The following is a 19,922-nucleotide window of genomic DNA, read 5'->3' as shown; positions in this document are numbered from 1 at the left end:
CTTGCTACCTTCATGAAAGAAACAGACCATCAGATCCTGTACAAAAAATCTCCTTTTGTCACAGACAAGCATCTGCAGACAGAGCTGGATGAAACCATCAGAAAGGACCAAAACAAATCTGCTTCACAAAGTCTCTTTGGACCAAGAAACAACACAGCTAAGCATGCCCATGCACAGGCTTATCCTTCACTACGTGTGTGTCACAAAACCAGAGCCCAGCACTTAGTCAGGAAGCTGGATCAGTGACTGTTGCAAAAAAAAAAAAGCTGTAACAGGTATCCAAAATCTAGAAAGGGGGACTTTAATCCAGATACACTTATTGCCCCGTCACAGAAGCATGTGCTACAAAGCAAAGCACTAAAGGAATAAATACCGTAACTATGTGGGAAAAAACAAGAACTGGCACCTAAACGCAACAGGGAAGAGCAGTAAAACCAAAAAACCCAACCTTGCTAAATAATCTTATTTCCTAAGAGAAAATTTAAAGCATTTCTTCCAGACACAGATTAAATAAGCTTGGAATCAGGATTTTCTTAGCAGAAAATCTCCATTTGAGAGAAGTGAGGCAGTAAAAGGCTTATCTAGCGTTTGGAGTCTACTTTACATGAGGGCACACAGGCCTCGTGTAAAGTAGGGGCCTCAGGTTAAAAACACTGCATAAAGCAGTGCTGCTGCAGCTTGGCAGGTGCTCTTTGTGGCACTCTGTAAAACTCCTACCATTCCTGATTCACTGCAACACTTAGAGAGATGATTTCAAAACATATTTAAGTAGTAATTCATCAGCTTCTGTTTTCACAAAAGGAAGTCTCAGAATTGAGCATCAGGAAGAGTCAGGGCATGGTTTGGATCTCCTGCACAGAAGCAACAAACTTGTGACTGGAAAGGGATTGTGTTTGTTTTATCTAAGTAGCACAGTTGTGTTACTGTAGTTCTCTCTTGTGACACAAGGTTGTGGGAGCAGAACTACTGACCCATTTTTCAGGGAGAATGATGCTCCAAAATCCTGGAACCCTATTCAAAAGCCTTGCCTACAATCCAACATTATTCCAGCAAATAGCTTGACACTACACCTTGCACTGGAATTCCAGCTTCACAGAACAGTTCAAACACACAGCTCATGTAGGAAGTCCTTACACAAACAATCCCACTTTTCAAAGAGAAGTGACAAGGAACTCCATACACACACACATTTTATTTCAATAAATAGAGCTTTACAGGCTCAGGCTTTTTTTTTTTTTTAAATCACATATACAGAACAGGAAATGCCTGACCAAGTAACATTAATTAAACTACTAACCCTGGGAAGGAATACATGCCCTCTATAACACTGAAGACCATAACTGAAAGGGGATTTGCCATCAGCAGCACAGTAATTTACTTCACAGATCAGACAACTTGAGAGACATGGCCAAAGCAAACAGAGTGACCCTAAATGGACCACTTGTCTTTATAGAGTCACAACAGTGTAAGGAAAGCCAAGAGCCCAAGTGCCTCCATTTTCTAGTGCCACTTCTGGATGAATATGTATGTCTTCACATCCTTTGAGCAATGCATTCTAACCACAAGTAGAGAGGCTAAGCACAGCAGGTATGCAAAATTATTCGATTGAAGAACAGATACTGGATGACACAGTAATGTTAAATTTCAAGATTTTAAATTAGCAGATGCTTTTGCATCCCCTTCAGTATGGCAGTGGAACAGATCCCACCTTCTCTCATAGAGGTTTAGTCCAAAAACTTCCTGTTGGCATTAGCACCAAAGAGAGCCACTCTGATTTCTGGCATCATCTGTGGAGAAAGAGCACACCAGTTATGTGAAATGGGCAATAAAATGTTCTTCCTGCAGGCACTGTGGGATAGTTAGGTTGGCTTCAAAATTTACAAGTCAGTTCATCTGAGCTTTCTGAAGCCTTTCTCTGATCACACATTGCCTGCTACTCTATAAGACTGAAAGGACTGCCTGTACTGCAGCATAAGAAAGAGATGCCAGAGCTAGGGTTTTTCTGCACTTGGGTGTAATTGATCTCAGCCAAAGTTTGTACTCGAGCTAGCTTCAGTAATTCAAGGTAGCCTCAGCATTTCAGCATCTTGACTGCAGGCTTTCAGTATCATAATTTATAGAGCTTAAGCTTGATTAAGCTTAATTCAAAAGGGGTCATTCTGGGAAAGCCCCAGTTTTTTGCTGCACAAATAGTAGGTAATTTGCTTCTTCCCATTCAAAAATAACTTCCCACTTGTCATTCCCAATCAAATCTGATCCCATGCATTATTGTGACTGACACCTTGGAAACACAAGGATTTAATTACAAGAACAAACTAGTTAACTGTATTTTGTTTACCTTGGTTGCTGGAGAAACTCACCTGCTGGGCTACAAGGTCCAGCCGACTTTCCAGGGTATTGGAAACTTTAATTTTACCATCACTGTTGTAGATTTCAACACCTCCAGCACTAGAGATGGACAATTAAAAAAGAAATAATTCAGTGATATCCATGGGTCAGAGTCAGAACGTGGCAAAGATATCCCAAATGAGCATTTATAGGCAAGTCAGATACATGGGTAAGATTTCTCTTTTTAAAAAAAACCAACCTTTTTGATCATGTCTTAATAGGAATCAGCACAAAGAGATCCAGTGAAGCAGCAGTGCAAAGCATCTTTGGAGTTACCAGAGACCACAGCTATGTGCAAGGGTCCTCATCAGCATGATCTAAATCTAAGTGGAGCTGTGCAATTTGTCCCTTCAAAACAGCTTCAGACTCTGTGTTATTAAGACAGCTGTCACGTTTTGGAAAGTGAGGAAAAGTGCTAGAAGTATTGTTTGTTGGCCCATACATAAAGATGATAAAATACACAGCTTTGTATAAGGTATCTCTATAATACCATATGGAAATAGAGCCTTGCAGAGAGAACAGACACAAACCCCATCAAGTGATTATCCTGCAGCACCTTATGACTCAATTTGCTCCGTCTTGAGACAGAAAGCATGGCTACACCCATATTCTCTCTCCCTAAAAGACCAGTGGTTCAGTTCCTATGTACAGTTATTCCTGTATTCAGTACCGTGAATCAGGCTGGAGATAGCACAAAACTTTTCCTGACGTTTTTGATGGAGACAGTGCTTGTCTGGAGAAAACTGCAGAGTCTGTGTCTGATAAACACAAAGAAGTGCCAGTTCTGCAAGAACAGCAGCACCCATTTTGAGGACATTCCATACTTAATTTTCTGACACTGTTCTAATGTGAGCTGTGGCTTGAAAAGTTGCATTAAGTTAGTGCTCTGCATAAAACAATCCCATTTTCCTTACATATCTTCTGGCAGGAAGCTGTCTTGGTCAATATGAACATCCACATCCCTTTTTATGGCATTTTTGTAGATGGGAATGCTCTTCTGTACAGCAGTCTAGGACACAAGATGAATCTCCAGTTAGCACTGACAAACACTACTGCAGCACTCGGGTTTGATCACTCAATCACTTGTCCTAATAAAATGAAGGGATTGAGGCCTTTTTTTTTTTTTTTAATTAAGAAAATGCATTTCAGTTTGGCTCTTGAGCCAAACCCAGTTATTATTCTTAATACAATAACAATGTCTAAAGTTTCCAAGGTAATCTCCAAGCAGGGAAATGATCCCCAACTTTGGAAGCACATTGTAGCTGGAACAGAAGTGCAACAAGCAAAGCTTGTTTTCCTGTCACACAGAGAGGGGGATCAGAGCAGCAAATATTTGCAGTCAGGTCTCAGCCTCTGTGAGCAGGGCACTGTCCAACTATTCCAGGTGTCTTACCTTAACCATGGGGAGATCCTGCTTCCTGCACCGAACGACTAATCTGGGCTCAAGCAGCTGGTAGAATCCCTGCAAGGAATAACCATTTCCGTTTCAGAAGTCAACATTTTAATTGTCAGACTTATTTAACCCCAAGAAAGGAAAGAAGCTGATCAATTTAAAACCCAAGCCCCAGCAGTATCAGCCTCTTTTATTTAGTTCTTCACTCACAAGTTCACCTCCCGCAGACATTCTGAGAGGACAGCACCAATACTTGGGGAAGAGCCCAAATATGGATGATGTGCTTGGAACTCAATTGCAACTAAACAAATGGAATCTCAGGACTGTGTTGGCCAGTTAATGCTCATGTACACATAAGGATCACTGCTGTCTAAGTAGACAGAGCATGCAACCAAGCTCTTGAAGACATGCAGCAGTTTCAGATGCCTGCTCTAGTAACTCCTGCCTTGCAGTTCCTGTGGTAACACCTGAGACTAGAACAGAATAAAGTAAGTTTAGTTCCAGTTTGAAGGGACCTGCAATGATCATCTAGTCCAGGTGTGAGCACAGATCCCTCACTGAATCCAAGATAACAAGCCAAGACAAGCGTGACCAATTTCCAAGAACAGGAAAGGTTTGTTTGATGTACAGCAATACCAGGCCTGAGCATGACAAAGAAACAACACCCAGTTGGAGGCACGAGCTGGTAGGAGATGCTACTGAGCAAACTCTGCCACCCAAGTGTGGCAGGAGAGCGGGGTGGCTCCGGGAGTTCACAGCAACAGGACCAATGTGTGCCAGAAGGAGGCACCAGAGCTCACAGGACTGACCTGGCCAATGCTTACTGGACTTTCAGCAGTTCACTTCTGGGGCTTGAGGATGTGCTTCTAGGCAAGCAAAGCTCTGGTTTCTGCTTTCTGTGCCTGCTTCTGTCACAGGCACATTCCATATTACAGTAAATTTGTCAGGGCTTGTTAAGTCTCAAATGCCAAAAAGACTTTTGAAGGGGGTATCGACTGACCCGTGCATTTGGAGAAACAGCCTCTGCCAAAGGTGCATTTGATCCAACTGATTACTACAGGAGCATTTTAATGTGTGCACCCTAAAATGTGTATGTGCACATCTGCAATTATTCTTACAATGGAACTGCTGCTGGTATACCAGGTTCTACACCTCAAAATAAGCCACAACCTCTTTGTTTGGAATCCAAGACTCAAAGATATTGAAGTGAGGTTTAAAACTCAAGGATCGCCCAGCAGCATTTGATCCATACTCCAGTACAAGTGTAACTTCCAGTGGGCTATTTCTGACAAGAGGAACTTAGGGGGTTAGGGCAGCAATGATCCTTTTTTTACAATTTAAATATTTACCTGTAGAACTAGTCCATCCAGCAGTGTCTGGTACCTGGCAGTATCCTTCACCACCTTGGCAAGTCTCTGCTTGGCCTCATTCAGCAAATCCTACATTCAGAAGAAATCAGATCAGCAGAGCCCATCTGTTTGGCATTTGGTTTCATGCCTACCAACTTTCTGTACTTCTATTATAGCTCTCACACCCTGCCAACACGTAAACGTACACTCCAGCTGGTGTTCATCCAAGCTAGACCTCCCTCTCTGTGCATGGCACACTATCCCTGCCCAACACTTCTCTTCTTCCTGCCCTGAGCTGAACTCATTAGAACCTGACAATAATTCCTTTTGTGTGAAAAAGGGAGAGCTCAGTAGCAAAGGGATGGTACTTAGAATGTTAAGTGAGATAACCTAAATATGTAGTAAATAATTGCTTAATGTAAAATAATATGGTTGTCCAAATATATTTTTTCAGCTTTATGGTTGAGCAAAGAAGTCTAATCTATTTTTCCACCAAATAATATGCAGGTTAGGTATTCTTTAATTGTAAGTAAATGCAAGTCAAAAATTAAAAGAGAGAGCTTATTTTTAATTTTAAGTAGCTATCTTGATTATCTTTACTCAGCAAATCAGTTTTGGATGGGATTGAATTTTTAAGAAAATTTTAAAGAACTTTGAGTCAACTCATAGCTCCTACAATTCAACCATCAGAAATACTTCAGATAAAGAAACTCTATGACTTGGTATAAACCTTTCTTTCCTGTCCTACCTTATGGTGTTTAGAGAAAGAGTGCACAGTAACACAATGAGTACAAGGACATAAAACTATCACAATTTACTGTCATGGTCAAACCTAGTTGTTCTGTCCTCCCTAGAGTAACACTGCATTTCTGGAACTGCTCATCTCTCTTCATCAAAGAAGCCAAAGATCTGATAAGGGAAGAAAGAGTGAGCAGCATGTGACTTTAAATGTCTTAAAATGAGGAAGAGTGTTTAGAATTACTCAGAAGCATGAGGTTGAGTCAGCAGATAAATGAGGAAGAGATTACCCAGCAGAGACTATCACAACAGAGTTAGCTCCTGAGCCACCCACCTTCCTCCTCTCTGGAAATACAATCTAAAGTTTGAAACTCGGTTTAAAGAGTCAATAAACTGATGATTTTCTTCCGCTCACTCCTCTTTTTCATGGTAGCGTCAACCCGAACATTTACCCCATCTTCTATTTTTGACTTCCACGGGTCTCTCAAGCTTTTCCAACGGCTCAACAGCCCCATCTAGCAGAACATGGAACACCCAAACCGGTGGGAGAGCACAGCAAACCTGCTCACTGCTCAGTGAGCAGAATGGGGACACACTGCACGTGGGGAGAGATAAACACAGGAAACCCAAACCAAGCCTGAACGTAGCCTGCTCTGATGAATGATTGACTGCTCACCCTCTATGTCAACACCCACACTGGTCCCTACCAGAACAAGAAGCAAACCTTTTCATGTACTATGGGCCACTGAAGGACACAAGAAATCCCAGCTGGTGGTGTCTTAAGCCTCCTTGCTTATGCCATGCTGGGTTTTTTCACGTCAAAGTTGCTTCAGGCAAACAGAATTTCAAAGTTCTACCAACTGTGCAAGAGACAGTTCCTGCTCTTTAAAGAAACAAGCTACTGTGCAAATGACAGATACAACACTGCCTGCAATGTTCCTGGCAGACCAATGTATTTCCCTAAAACAGCAGGTAATGGAAACTGTGCAAATAAGATTAGCAAAGATGGACTGAATCCCCAAGGCCTTTTCAGAGCAGCCTGGGAAGCCATTTTCGTATGTTGAAGCAAATGTCAGTCAATCAAAAATCATGTTTTCTTTAGAGAATGGTTGCATTTCCTAACATATGGTAGGAACAGAGACTCAGTGTGTTTACTTCAGAGATACTCACTGCAATAAGGTCATCCCTTGCCTTGAGGACCTTCAGCCTTGCTTGATTCATCAGGTTGGACATCTGACTGCAAGTTGCATGATAAAGTCGAATCAATCCATCAGCCTTTGGCAGAAGAACTGTAACATTTAACTGCACGCTTTGCATTTAAAGATAACAATCCTACAACACTGAATAACGAGGTCTGTCAACCTGTTTGAATCTGTTTCTGAACTTGCACAAGAGATTGAACTGCAGAACCCCTTTCTTCAGTGAAGACCCATCCAAATTAAACGTGACATGACCATTTGTTCCAGGGTAACAGAGCAGGGTGGAGTTCTAGACATTAACTACATAAAGAAATAGGAAGGATTCTTTCATCACGCTAAGTTACACTATTGTGGCTCAGCTTTGATAATTTCTCCCCAGAAAAAAATAGAAGCTCGTAATTAGAACTAAATATGTTGTCTACAATTTGCCTTTTTGCAAGGGAAGAAGAATTTTGTATAAAATTAGGAACAAAATGTGAGCTCAGGCTCTGAAGTCAGTCATCTAACCCAAGCAACTTACATTTTCTTTTGCTGTTCAATTTGCTTCTCCTTCTTTTCATAATACTCCATGATTTTCAGCCTCTGTGTCTGAACTAGGCGACCCTTCTCAATGTTGAATTCTTCTTCTGCCTACAGTAAAAATTAAATAACTGAAGTGGAAATTGATTCCTTGGGCTGAAAAAAACAGAACCAAAATGTAACAGAGCACATTCACAGACAAGATAGGATGATACAATTTACGGTTCCATATAAAAACCCTTCACCTCTTTAAGTAATTCCTACATAAGGAGAATGACAGCACAGCTGTTCCTTTTTTTTGCAAAGCCTCACCAGACAGCATGTAAAAACATGGACAACGCTCCTACTTATGCCTGAGAATCCAATGTCAACTTCTGAATTCTGTTTGCAGATCTTCAGGATTACCTGCTTTAGTACTGATTAAATATTTGTGTAAATCTAAATGTTTAAGGGAGATTAAATATTATTAGCAACACATATGCTGGGTCCAATACCAACAAGGCATTTCAGCAGTGGTATAATGCAGATTGTTAGGACTGAAAAGCACCATTAATCCTTCTTTAGTAAACATCTATACTCTATCACCAGGTTAATCTTAAACCCAGTCTCTCATGGCTTAACCTAAGTGAAGAATTGTGCAAGCAATTCAACTCATGCCTTAAATACTAATTTAGTGGGGGAAGGTGTTCTACTTAATCCAACTGAGTCACGTTACCACTCAGCTCTCCTGATTGCTTAAAACAAAGAAGTGAACTTTGATATGAATAAATTCATATTCAAGAACCACCAAAACTCTGACCAAAAGCAGCTCTGAGTCGTTTTCATTTGTCAAAAGCTAAGAAATGCTAACTTCATTTGGTACGCCACTTTATGCTAAGTAATAACTGAACAGAAATCAGCTGTAGCTTACAAAGGTGCTCTAGTTCTGCTCTGACTTCAACTTTCAAAACAGGACGTGGGATGCAGTTTTCCTTCTGCACTTACTGACAGTGAACTTCCATTTTTACCTTTGCATCTATTTCTTCAGCCTTTTCATTGGCTTCCTGCTCAATGAAAGCCATCATGTGCTTGATCTGTACAAGAGAGAGGAAAGAAAATATTTTCTGTAGGAAAGAACATTGACTAGAAGAAGTAGGTGTATATATATCCTCATCTGTACATCCTCCACATCCATTTACTAATTCATACAATATTGTTTGCCAAGGAAATTTAATTGAGTATAAACACTAAAGAGTCAGTTCATCTTGACATATATTACAAGAAATTATTTTCCCCAATAATTCTATATAATGCTGTTTCACTGGCTGCCATTAGAAGAATGCACTTCAGGTATGCAACTATAAAAAAACCCAAAACAAACAAACCAGCCCAAAGATAAATTTGTATAAATGTGAGGCTGGGTATTTTCATTCTTCATTAATGAGACCAACTTTTTCAAAACCCCTGAGTGTATTAAAAAAACCTCTCCTAGACGTCAAAGATCCTCACACAGCAAAATTAGTCTGTTTGTTAGGGCATTTACATGCAACAGAAAGATTAACACAGATGGCATCTGAATGAACCTGGGCCTTCCACAGGTGAACGGTGAAGCAAAGCAAAGGGCTCCTGACCACTCTGGTCAGATTTGTACAGCCAGAAGTTCCTTGGAACACCAGAGACACTCACCTTGAAAAACTGTAATAAATCCTGTAAAGACTTACAAGGTCAGTTTGGAGGGGCTGGGGATGGAGACATCGGCAGCAGTGCTCCGTGACCCAGACCACATGAACAATGTCACATGCTGCTTCAGAGCCCCACAGGCACCAATAAGTTCTACTTGAAAAACATTCCTGAAGCCACCTCAAAGCACTACAAAGCCCAGGTCCAGCAGCTTAAAGACCAGGAAAGCAATTAGACCAAGTTCTGTTCATCCATCACATGCCTTTCTGTGACAGACCTCAGTTCAGGTTCTCATTTGGGGCAGATTGGAAGGGCTCATTCCCAACCAAACTGCAATTGGGATGAAGTACAGACACTTCCATGGCCAGATGGAGAAGACCATAAAAACCTACTGACTTTTTGCTTGCACTTAGCAATGAGACACATTTTGCAGAAAATCCAGTCTGAATACACTCACACAAAAGACTCTATTTATAGAATCTCATGTTAAAATTACATGTTTTAAAGAGATTAGAAAGGTGCCAAGGTGAAAACTGAGCCAACGTGCAGAACAGCACTGAGCCCATAGAGATGAAAAAACAGAAGTGAAGAGACAAGTGGAAGATTTTAAACACATGTTAACACAGTGGAAGAAGTGAACAGTAATATCTACATCCTCAAAATCAAATCAGCAGGTTTTCTTTTAATTCATGTCTGCAGAGACTCTCAAGTGCTTGCCTACCTACAGCATCAGCTTCCTACCCTGCACTTCAGAAAGGGCAAGAGAGGCATATAAAAAAAGGATATTATTTTGCTCAACAGCCTATTGTTGAAGAAGACTGGGAACTAAGCAGCCTTTACATTACTGAGTCACTTCCTCCCATGTGGTCTGGTTTCTGAATTTTGGAAAAGCACTTCTGGGTGTTCAGGAAACATCCTCTGCATAGAGAAAAGGAATGAGATGGAAGCAAGGTAATAAAGAATCCACTTCTCCTACATTGATAAGACTGAACAGTGTTACTTCCTTCAAAAGCTGCTGTACTGAAATCCCTTTTTGCTTTTTATAGAAATGAAGAGCGATCCAAAGTGGGAGTCTCACATCTATAAATAGGTTTAGTTTTAATACTAATACTGACAAAAATGTACTTCGAAATGAGAGATTAATTTTAAAGTAATACTTCCTATAGAAAAGAAGAAGGGGTTTTCCCATCAGGAGCAGTGTGATTATGCTTTCCAAGGGAAGTTCTAGATGTTAGATGGGCTTTAGAAGTGACCAGATGGAACAACATATTAAACACCTTTAACAGAATAACAAAGCGAGTCTGCCAGTGGGAAAAAGTCTCAATCAGAGATGATTTTCAAAGTGAAAATTATTGGAAGTGCAGTGGCAAGTAGTTACAAGGACCAGCTGGCAAGTTCATGCCAGACTCATATACCTGCAGGACTGTCACCACCAGCACTCTCCTTTCCAGTTAACAGGATCACCCTGGGCTCAGGAGTGAAAAGCAATGACAGGAATGCTGCAGATGTGAAAAGCTATTAGTATTACATGCTTAGTACATCACCAGAGCCTGAACTAACCTTTGAAGTTCAGGTCCATTCTGGCTGAGCAAGACCACCCTAATGTCAGCTTTATTTTTATTATATTCACGGAAGAGGCAGGAAAAAGCAAACGAGCTTTGCAGATAAAAGGAAAACAATGTAATGTTACAATTCTCCTTCTGGAGAAAGGCAACCTACCAATTTTACTTTCATTGTGGTGCTTCCTTGCCAAGAGACAATGTTTACTGAATGAGAAAGTGAGACATGAGTACTTGTGATGCAGAGGACAAAGGGAACTTGCCTGATCTGCTCATCACCTGCAGGAAGCTGCCCAGAGCAGTGCTGACTGGATCCCTGCAGCCTTTAACACCACACACCATCTCCAACCCAGCTGAAAGCAGCTTTTTTAGGTGAGGGCAGTGTTTACTGTCAACAGGGACAGGGCGTCCTGCCTCTGGAGGAGTGTCCACAGCCAGACTTCACGGCTGGAAGTTTCCATTGCAAGCCAACCCCAGGCTGCACCACTCTGCTTAGGAAACAGACCTAGGAATGCCGAGCAGCCCACCCAAATGCTAAGGTACAGCTAACTGCAGGTAGCACAGCTACAAGGAAAAAGAGATGGGAAATCCTTAGGGAACCATAGAATCATTAAGGCTGGAAGAGACCTTCAAGATCGCCCAGTGCAACCATCAGCGTAGCACTATCACTGTAACCTTTAAACCACCAAACCACATCAGATCCAGACACCTCCTAAACACCTCCAGGGATGCTGACTCCACCACCTCCCTGGGCAACCTATTCCAGCGCCTGACCACCCTAACAGTGACCATTTTTTTTTACTATCTGATGTGAATCTCCCCTGTCTCAGCTTAAGGCCACTTCCTCTGGTTCTCCCACTGCAGGCATGGAACAAGAGACTGGCCCTCACCTCTAACCATCTACCCACAGCAACATGGAAAAACACAGTACTCGTCTAAGGCTGTGCATTTACCTGCCTTGAGGTGCAATTAGACACTGCAGATAGCACTCAGCCTGCTCATGAACCCCTTCGTTGTAATCGGGCGTAACATGTCACCAAAATGCCACAAGGAAGTACTCGGGTGAGGCCCATACCCCCGACAGAGGAAAAACCACTTTGTCCGGAGACTCCTCTTTCCCAGCCAAGATCCTTCCCCCTCACCAGCGATCCTCCCTTCCCACGGGGAAGGGCAGCAGACCCGGGCCAAGCTCTGCACTGCGGGCCCCACCGCGGTAAGCCCCGATCCCCACGGCCCTTCAGGGGCTCCGCTCGGGCCGGGGCGCGCGGCCCTACCTGCTTCTGCACGTCGGCATCGCTGAGCGCCATGGCGGTGACAGTGGCGGTGACAGTGGCGGTGACAGTGGCGGTGACAGTGGCGGTGACGGCGGCGCTGGCAGCCGCAGGCCCGAGGAGACGCGCCCGGTGCCGTCGGTGGCCGCGAGTGGAATCAGATCCGGTTCGGGTCACGGCCGGGGCGGGGTCGCCCCACGCCCCGCCCACCGCGCCTCCGGACCAATAGGAACGCGCAGAACCCGTGACGCTGTGTGGCGGGGCGGGCGCGTGTCGCTGCCGCGGCCGGGAGGGATGGCGAGGAGCGCGGAGCCAGGGAACGGCCAGGGACGGACCTCTGGGGATCGTCCCGTCCGAGCCCTGCCCAGGCAGGGTCACCTGGAGCAGGTGGCACAGGAACGCGTCCAGGTGGGTTTGCGATGTCTCCAGAGAGACTCCATGACCACCCGTTCCAGGGCTCTGCCACCCTCAGTGTAAAGTTCTGCGTGTTGAGGTGGAACTCCTCGTGTTTTAGTTTGTGTCCGCTGCTCCTCGTCCTGTCGCTGGGCACCACCAGAGAGAGGCTGGCACCTTCGCCTTGGCACCTTTGAGATATTTGCATGCATTGATGAGATCCTCCTCAGTCTTTTCTTCCCTGGACTAAACAGTCCCAGCTCCCGCAGATTCCCCTCGTAACAGAGACACTCCAGACCCCTCATCATCTCCGTGGCCTCCACTGGCCCCTCTGCAGTAGATCCAGTCTCTGTTGTACTGAGGAGACCAGAGCTGGGCACAATAACCCGTTGGCTTTGGTGACAGTTCCACGAGCACTGTTACAGAAAACGGAGCCACTTCACAGAAACACTGCAATGAGTTGAACCTGCAGCAGACAGAAATGGAACACGGCGACAAACTTGCTTGTAGGGCCCTAAAGTAGCTTTGTGTTGGCAGTGCCCTGAGCTCCTCATCACAGGAGAAGCAGAAGGATGCAGGAAACAGCTGGACAAGGGGAGGGGAAGGATGGCCTTGCAGGAGTTCTGTTACTGCTGCCATTCTTTTCTTTATAGCAAAATTCCAGAAAACTTCATCATCTATAATAGTACTTGTTCGTTCTAATCAGCAAGAGGCTTCCATCTCCATTCTGCAGGAACATTTGGTGGAAAAGACAGAATTATTCCTTTAAAATCAGTGCTGAATGCGGTATTTGTCACATCCATGCTTCTTCCTGGTTTATTTCTATTTCCTTATTTTTTTCTGTGCTTTTTTTTTTTTCTACATAAAAGTTTATTATAAAACTATGTGTGTCACTTTGATGTTTTATCATATTGCAGGTGCAACGCAGGAAATCAACTTGCATTTTGGGTCTTCAGAACGCTTCACTATTATTTCAGACACCATTTAAATAATATTTAAACCAAGTTTGAATAAATAAAAGAAGAAATAATATATAATAGTACGTGACAATAATGTGTATTTTAAAAAAATAAATATTACTAAATAAACCAGCAAATATGGTTGCAGCTGTATCCAGACTGTTTCTTTTCCTGCCTTGCGGGTGGGTTCGGTTTGGGACTGTGACCCTCCTAACCCACACCTGTAGCCACGTGACCTCGAGGTCAAGGCCGCGGAAACTGGACTGCCCAGGGCTCCTGTTCCTCCGAGTCCATGAGGAAAACGGGAGCGGTGGGCACCAAGCGCCCCACCCGCGCTCTCCCGGCTGACCGAGTCCCTCCGGCCACCGCAGGCCCCGCCAGCCCCGCCCCGCCCCGTCACGTGACGCGGGCGGAGCCCCCCCCGGGCCCCGCCCCCCCCGGCGCGAGCCGTGACGCGCGGCACGCGCCGCGACGCGCCCCGCGCGCTCCTGCCCCGCCCCCTCCATCATGGCGGCGGCGGCGGCGGCGAATTAGGGCAGAGCCCGCGCACCGGCCGAGCGCGCGAGCGCGCGCGCGCGCCCGCCCCCCCCCCCCTCCCCCACACCGCCCCCGGCGGGAGCGACCCGGGAGCGGCGGCCGCTCCTCCGCCTTCTCCACCTCCAGTTCCTCCCCGCGGCGCCTGCAGGTGAGGAACGGGCATGGAAGCGGGCGGGCGGACGGGCTGTTTATTTATTTCTTTACCTACCTGTCTGTCTGCGTCTACTTTTTAATATAAGGGTGGGGGAGCGGGCACCGGCGGCACCGCGCGCTCCCGCCCCCCTCCCGCGCGCGCACCCCCGTCCGCGACGGGCGGGTTGGGGGGGGGGGGGGGAGAGTCGGGCGCGCGCCCCGGTGAGGGCGCGGCGGGGGCAGACGCGCCCCCTGGCGGCCGGTGCCGCTCCCGCCCCCGCCGCGGCCGAGGGACGCGCGGACCCCGCTCCGCCCGGACACCCCCGGGACACCCCCGGGACACCCCGGACCCGGCGGGCAGCGGTGTGTAAAGGGGCCGTGCCGGGCCCCCGGCGGCAGCTCCCGGACGGCGGCGGCGAGGAGAGCCGGCGGCTCCCCCGCTGCAGGGGCCGCGGCAGCGCGCAGGCTGCGAGTCCCGCACGGCCCCACCGGTGACTCATCCCGACGCCGTGCCCGCCCGCCCGGGTATAAATATCTCATTCATCGCCGTAGTAACTGAGGGGCTCACGGCTGCGCTCCCGGGGGCGGCTCCGGCGCCGCTGAAACTTGGAGCGGCTGTTTCGGATTCTCAAACCCAAATAGGCACGTCATGACAGAAAGCGAATGGAAGCTCGTTAGTAAAAGCTGTGTTTGCCGGTATTTAATGTTGTGGTGAGATGGGTTGAAGCTGCAAAAAATTGAGGACCTTTATAGTGGATAACTCATGCAGCTTTTGTTTTACTTTCTAGAAGAGAAATCATACCGTTTGCCTAGGATGCTCACTTAATTGCATTTCTCTCAAAAGTCAGCTACAAACACTGTCCAGATAAAGAACAATTATGTTTTCCAGTATTTCTACCCATTAAGTGCCACCAGGGGATCAGTAGTGGCTGCAGTATTGATTCATTTCCAGTAGGAACTGACATGTTTGAACTGAGTAGTTCTCAGTTTACTACAAAGTCTCTTAGTCATACCCTCATACAGAGTTGGAAAAGTACTCTGGAGAATTTATCTCCCAAGTTGATCACAACTGGGTGCTTTGGATAGTCCTGCCTGTTATGGGAAGTGTTTTCAGAGACAAACTGTTGCAAGGTTAAACTAGTCCACACATGCAAGTCTCATCCAAAATCCCTACGCAAGCCTTCTGCTAAGGCTGCAGAGTGCCTGAATATTTTCCATCTTGCTGATATGGGGTGTGGTTTTGTAGACCTGCAACTCCTTGGAATTCGGTATGTTTGGTGAAGAGCACCGTGTAAACCCGAGGCTGTAGATGCAGCTGAACTGAGAGTGGCCGCCTGTTGCAGAGATTGATACCGGCAAGACGACCCAAACCATGAGCGTATCGATGTCAGGCGGCCCTAAAAATGATCTGAGCTGCGCTGCTGCCGTCGCGTTGCCTCTGTGCCTGCCCGTGCTCGGCTGAGCGCTCGCTGGCTCAGGCCGTGCGTGCATTGCAATAATTCAGCAGCAGCAGGAGGTGTTCGGCCACAGCGGCTCTTGGGGTGATTGAGTTTGTAGCTGGTAAGTGAGGCCTGGCGACCCAGGCTCTAGGTGGGGAATGCATCCAGCTCTGGAGTGATTCCGTTTCGGAGTGGAAGCCGAGGGCGGTGGTGCTGCTGTTTGGATAAAGCAGGTGGTCTGTGGCGGTGCTGATGTTTCTGAAATCCGTAGGTGACATTGGTTGCCTGCTGTTTTGTTTGTAAAATCCAGCTGAACTGCTCTGGGCGCTAGAGCAGTGATGTTGCGTTTTGGGGTTTGAACGATGCACAGTAAACACATCTTGATGCAGGGTAGGGTTTTACAGACAGGGACTAAAACACAGCCCGGCCTCATTGCTGGGGATTATATTCGCTGTATTCATTGGTAGGCTTGTGCTGCCCGTTATCCAACGTATAACTCTGCCGTGGATTAGGACGTGACAGATTGCATGAGGAAATGTCAGTCCTGCTGCAACTCCTGCTCTCAGGTCGCTTGAGCAGCTCAGCCCACATGAAACAAGTGACAGCAGGGCCGGAGGAGTGACAAGCTAAGTAAGCTTCAACAGGTATCGCCTTCTATCCCCCAAGGGCGCAGGAACTGGGAAAGGTGAATTTTTTGTAGGGAGTAATGGGTAATAATGTTGATCTCTCTAGCTTTTTGAGGACAGTATTCCTGCAGGGAACCTGTCAAACCAGAAGCAACCCTCTTTTCCTGGTGTTGAGACACAGACTCTGTGTAATGCCTTATTTCCTCTGCTCCATTGCATCTCCTGTACAAGCTTATCCTCTTAAACACTTTCTGGACTCTCTTCCATTTTGCTCCTTTAGTGGAGAGCTCTCTTTCCTCTGATCTGGTCTCTCAAGCTGTGTGTCCTTTCTCAATCCCACTCATTCCTGAAAAAATGGCCTTTTCTGAGATATTTACAGTATCTGAGTCAATATTTCTGTATTTCTCTTTGTAAACAAAACCAGTCATTCACAATCCAAAACGAGTCATTCAGTTACTGTGCTGTGGGCTTCTCTCAAAGGAAGACGAGTGATTCTGAAGTGCACTTCCACTCATGACATTCTTTTATGTGAATTTGAAGATTTCTTCCATTCAAGTTCTTAAGTCTCCCTTCTCTTTTCAGTATAAAACTGCCTCTCAAAATATATCCACCAAGGTAATTTTTTTTTTTTTTCATCCTTCTTTTCCCAGAGAAACATTAGCCACTATTTAAATAAGCAGTGGTCCGATTCTCTCTCTCTGTTGTTTTTTTTCCCCTTCGTCCCCTCAGAAGTGCTGAGCTAAGCACACTGAAATTTTTGTGAATTAGGCCTCCCTGTTGCCCTGTGCTGCTTTGGATGTCATGCTTGTTTTGATCAACTTTTTTCTTTCATTTTCTGCATTGATTTGGAATTATATTTTGAAGAATAATCTCTGTTATATATACAGACTTTTTCTTTGGCCCACAGCACAGTTTCTGGATGTCTCTGGACCATCTGTCAGGCTAATTTTTTTCAGGAGAGATCAGTTCAGGTTGTCTGGAAGGGCTCCCATTCACTGTGTAGGCATTGTGAGAAGCATTTTGATTTTCAGGCCTGTGGATCTCTACTGAACAAACCAGAACTGAAATGTGCCGGGGAGCTTTTGGTTTTTGGTGCATGGCACATTTCACACCTGGTGATGTGAACATGTGATGTGGTGATTGCGTGTGGGGGTCTGGTCTGAAGAGCAGATCTATTGTTAAAGGATCCTAAAGTCTTCAGAGCAATTATTTTTTCCCAAATCCTCTTCCTCTATGAAAATCTCAGCTATGGAAGAGGCTCAAGGGTAACTGTGTTGTGAAAAAGCTGTGGTTCTTCTCTGCTGTGATTTCTTAGGTTTCTGAAGCAGGATATGTTGCCTGTAGAGTACTTTGGGATGGAAGAGGCAGCATAGATGAAGTGTTGACTCCAAGTTTATTGCTTCCTCTGTATATAATTCACTACTTAGGTTCAAGCTGCAGCAAAGACAACCAAACCTTTCTGGTAAAGGCTTTCAGGCATTTTCAAATACATGGAGCAAGAGGCAGGGCTGCCATAGTATGGTCTTCATGAGAGATCCCTTTTCTGTTTTCAATACTGAATGAGTTTCAGAAACTAGAGTTTCTAAAGAGCCAATTTTATACCAGTTCTTTTCCTTTTGCAGCTTTTAGTTTGGTGGTAAATTTTTCTTTGCCAAGCTATCCACTCCCACAGCAACCGTGCCACAGCACAATTCTAGTTCAGTTTATGTGCAGTAACCAGTGTACAACTGCTATTAATCTGAATTCCTTCTCAGGGAGGAGGGGTTAGAAGTTAGCCCAGACATCTTGAATAGCTAGACAGGCAAGTGCTTTACTTTTGCTTTCTCAGTTAATTATTATTATTATTTTTAATCTTGAGGCTTCATTTGCAGATTGTTCTTTGGTTTTGGAACCTGGTTCTTTCTTTTAGTCTCAAGGCATTTCCAGTGTAATCCATAACTCTCTTGAGAGGGTCCAAGTTCTAGTCCCTGTGTATAGCATGTTGCTCATTCTAACTGCTTTAAACTTGATATAAATTTTTCTTCTAAATGTGACTGCAGTCTCACATTAAATTGCCTGTCTCTTTCAGTGCCTGTTCAGCAGTTGTTCCGTAGCACAAACTTTCTTGTGTGTCTTTCATTTAGACATCCATTCTGGAGGCCAAGAATGGGCTACTGCTTGTTTGGGAATGACTCTTTGAAGTCCTGGAGAACTTAATTTGAAGAGTTTATCAGAAACCCCTGGATAGTGTTATTTGATTCATTAAGTTGACAGCATGTTGGAAGTAGTTATCCAGACTTTGCCAAATAAAAAGAGCTAAAACATGTTGATTAATCTCAAACATCTTTTTAATCTGTTGCATGGCTTTTTCCCCACTTCCATGGTGTTGTTTGAAATTTTACTTTTTACCTCGTTGCTTTTAATTTCTCTCTACCTTAGTTTTCCTGCTGGTCTTATTTGGATATTTGAAAAAAGCAACAAAACAATTAGAGTGAAACAGGGTGGAGTTCTTTGGCCAGATGTTGCTGTTAGGTGTGGATTTCTGGTTTATACTTAATAATGTCTGGGTGAGAAATCCAGGACAAACAACCATCTGTTCTTCCAATCCCTGCAATGAACATGGAATTTACTCTGTTGACCATATGTTTTCCATTGCTGTTGGAACAGTAAAATGAATTTGAGGCAATTGTGGTCACTTTTTCTGCATTGCAATTTTTGAGCATCATAGTAGTGAACCTGAGAAAGCAGAGACTCGGGAAAATATTCATGGGAGGCTTAGGGAAAGAGACACTCCTTGGAACCTGTCTTTTTACCTCATGTTGTGATTAACAAAGTCTTCAGAATCCGTTGAAGCCTCTTTGCATGAGCACGTGCATTTTTGTGTGTGGTTGGGATGGGAGGCGTTGGGAGGAGGACACGTGGTGAGGAACTGCTCGTTTTGCTTCCCTGGGAGTGTGTGTGTCAGGCAGGAGTGAGAAATGCCACTGCTGGCAGCAGGCAGGCAGCTGGACTGGGGCGCAGTTGGGTTTACTCTGCATGGTTCTTATTAAAATAAGAATGCATAGGATATCAGGGCAAAAACCTGGATATTGCTTCAGGATTGTTGCATAACTCCTTGTTCTGTACGAGTGCATGACCTGTTGCAGCCTTATAAACAAACAAACAAACAAAACCCTTTCCTCTTTCCTGACAGCCTTCCTGGGTTCCCCAGAGCGCAGCCGACGTGCCCCACACGAACACAGCCAAGCCGATGGCGTCCGCTATCGCCGTGCCTGTAGGATTTCACTATGAAACCAAATACGTAGTGCTCAGCTACCTGGGCCTTTTAGCACAGGACAAGCCACAGGAGCATCCTCCTCCTCCAACTCAAGGTAATATTTGCGTATTCACCTGTAGCCATTTACATATGCAGCTGTATTTACAGTTAGTTCTTCAGGTTTTTCTGCAGGGATGCAGCGCGTGAGCCTGATGTTTGGTGTAATGAATCTCTTGGTTCATTCATTGAAAATTGAATAAATTTCAGTTGAGAGATGAGCGATGCTGATGGAAACAAAGCTGTTTGTGTGCAGATTACTGTTTTAATTTGAGCTGTGCCAGGGCTGACTGGTGTTTAGGAAGCATGTAAGTGGTTTTAGTTGCTGTCTTGAGACCAGGGGGGATGGATATATGTTACCTTTGTTGAGCCATCATGAGAACTTCAGCCCATGCTTGCTATTTGTTTGGGACACAAGTGGAAGTAAGCAGGGGTGAGGTGGTGTTTACTGCCATAAACTGAGTGGTGG

General features: G+C 45.1%; 2 protein-coding genes and 1 long non-coding RNA gene across 6 annotated transcripts in view; 2 read left to right on the top strand and 1 right to left on the bottom strand.

Annotated features, from left to right (window-relative positions):
• Positions 1–1,173: 1,173 nt before the first annotated feature.
• Positions 1,174–12,265, bottom strand: ATP6V1E1 (ATPase H+ transporting V1 subunit E1). The gene is made up of 9 exons (XM_010404132.2): positions 12,079–12,265; positions 8,594–8,659; positions 7,588–7,697; positions 7,039–7,105; positions 5,131–5,220; positions 3,782–3,850; positions 3,303–3,397; positions 2,361–2,448; positions 1,174–1,787 (listed from the first exon to the last, which is right to left on the bottom strand). The coding sequence occupies exons 1-9, from the start codon at positions 12,109–12,111 to the stop codon at positions 1,725–1,727; spliced, it is 681 nt and encodes a 226-aa protein (XP_010402434.1). The 5' UTR covers positions 12,112–12,265; the 3' UTR covers positions 1,174–1,724.
• An 81-nt stretch (positions 12,266–12,346) lies between these two features.
• On the top strand, positions 12,347–13,574 carry LOC109145243. The gene is made up of 2 exons (XR_002046530.2): positions 12,347–12,483; positions 13,386–13,574. It is a non-coding gene; the product is annotated as an uncharacterized LOC109145243 (long non-coding RNA).
• Positions 13,575–14,021: 447 nt separating this feature from the next.
• BCL2L13 (BCL2 like 13) overlaps positions 14,022–19,922 on the top strand; it is a 36,629-nt gene continuing 30,728 nt past the window's right edge. For 2 of the 4 annotated variants that reach the window (XM_039570305.1, XM_039570306.1), the window contains exons 1-2: positions 14,022–14,112; positions 19,334–19,511. In XM_039570305.1, the coding sequence (XP_039426239.1) occupies positions 19,391–19,511 (121 nt within the window). In that variant the 5' untranslated portion in view covers positions 14,022–14,112; positions 19,334–19,390. Of the gene's footprint in view, positions 14,113–15,427; positions 15,657–16,144; positions 16,166–19,333; positions 19,512–19,922 lie in introns of those variants that run through there. The other 2 variants (XM_019288747.3, XM_010404135.4) reach the window with 2 other exon arrangements.

Source organism: Corvus cornix, chromosome 1A, assembly GCF_000738735.6.
Source record: "Corvus cornix cornix isolate S_Up_H32 chromosome 1A, ASM73873v5, whole genome shotgun sequence".
Taxonomy (NCBI): Eukaryota; Metazoa; Chordata; class Aves; order Passeriformes; family Corvidae; genus Corvus; species Corvus cornix.
This window is presented reverse-complemented; position numbering and strand designations above follow the sequence as displayed.

Bases quoted from the DNA above. Each gene is read 5' to 3' on its own strand.
- ATP6V1E1 (XM_010404132.2), bottom strand. From the start codon at position 12,111: ATGGCGCTCAGCGATGCCGACGTGCAGAAGCAG. The intron at 7,698-8,593 runs GTAAAAATGGAA...TTTTTACTGTAG, and splicing joins CTGAAGAAATAGATGCAAAG to GCAGAAGAAGAATTCAACAT. The intron at 3,851-5,130 runs GTAAATATTTAA...TATTCCTTGCAG, and splicing joins TGGATGGACTAGTTCTACAG to GGATTCTACCAGCTGCTTGA.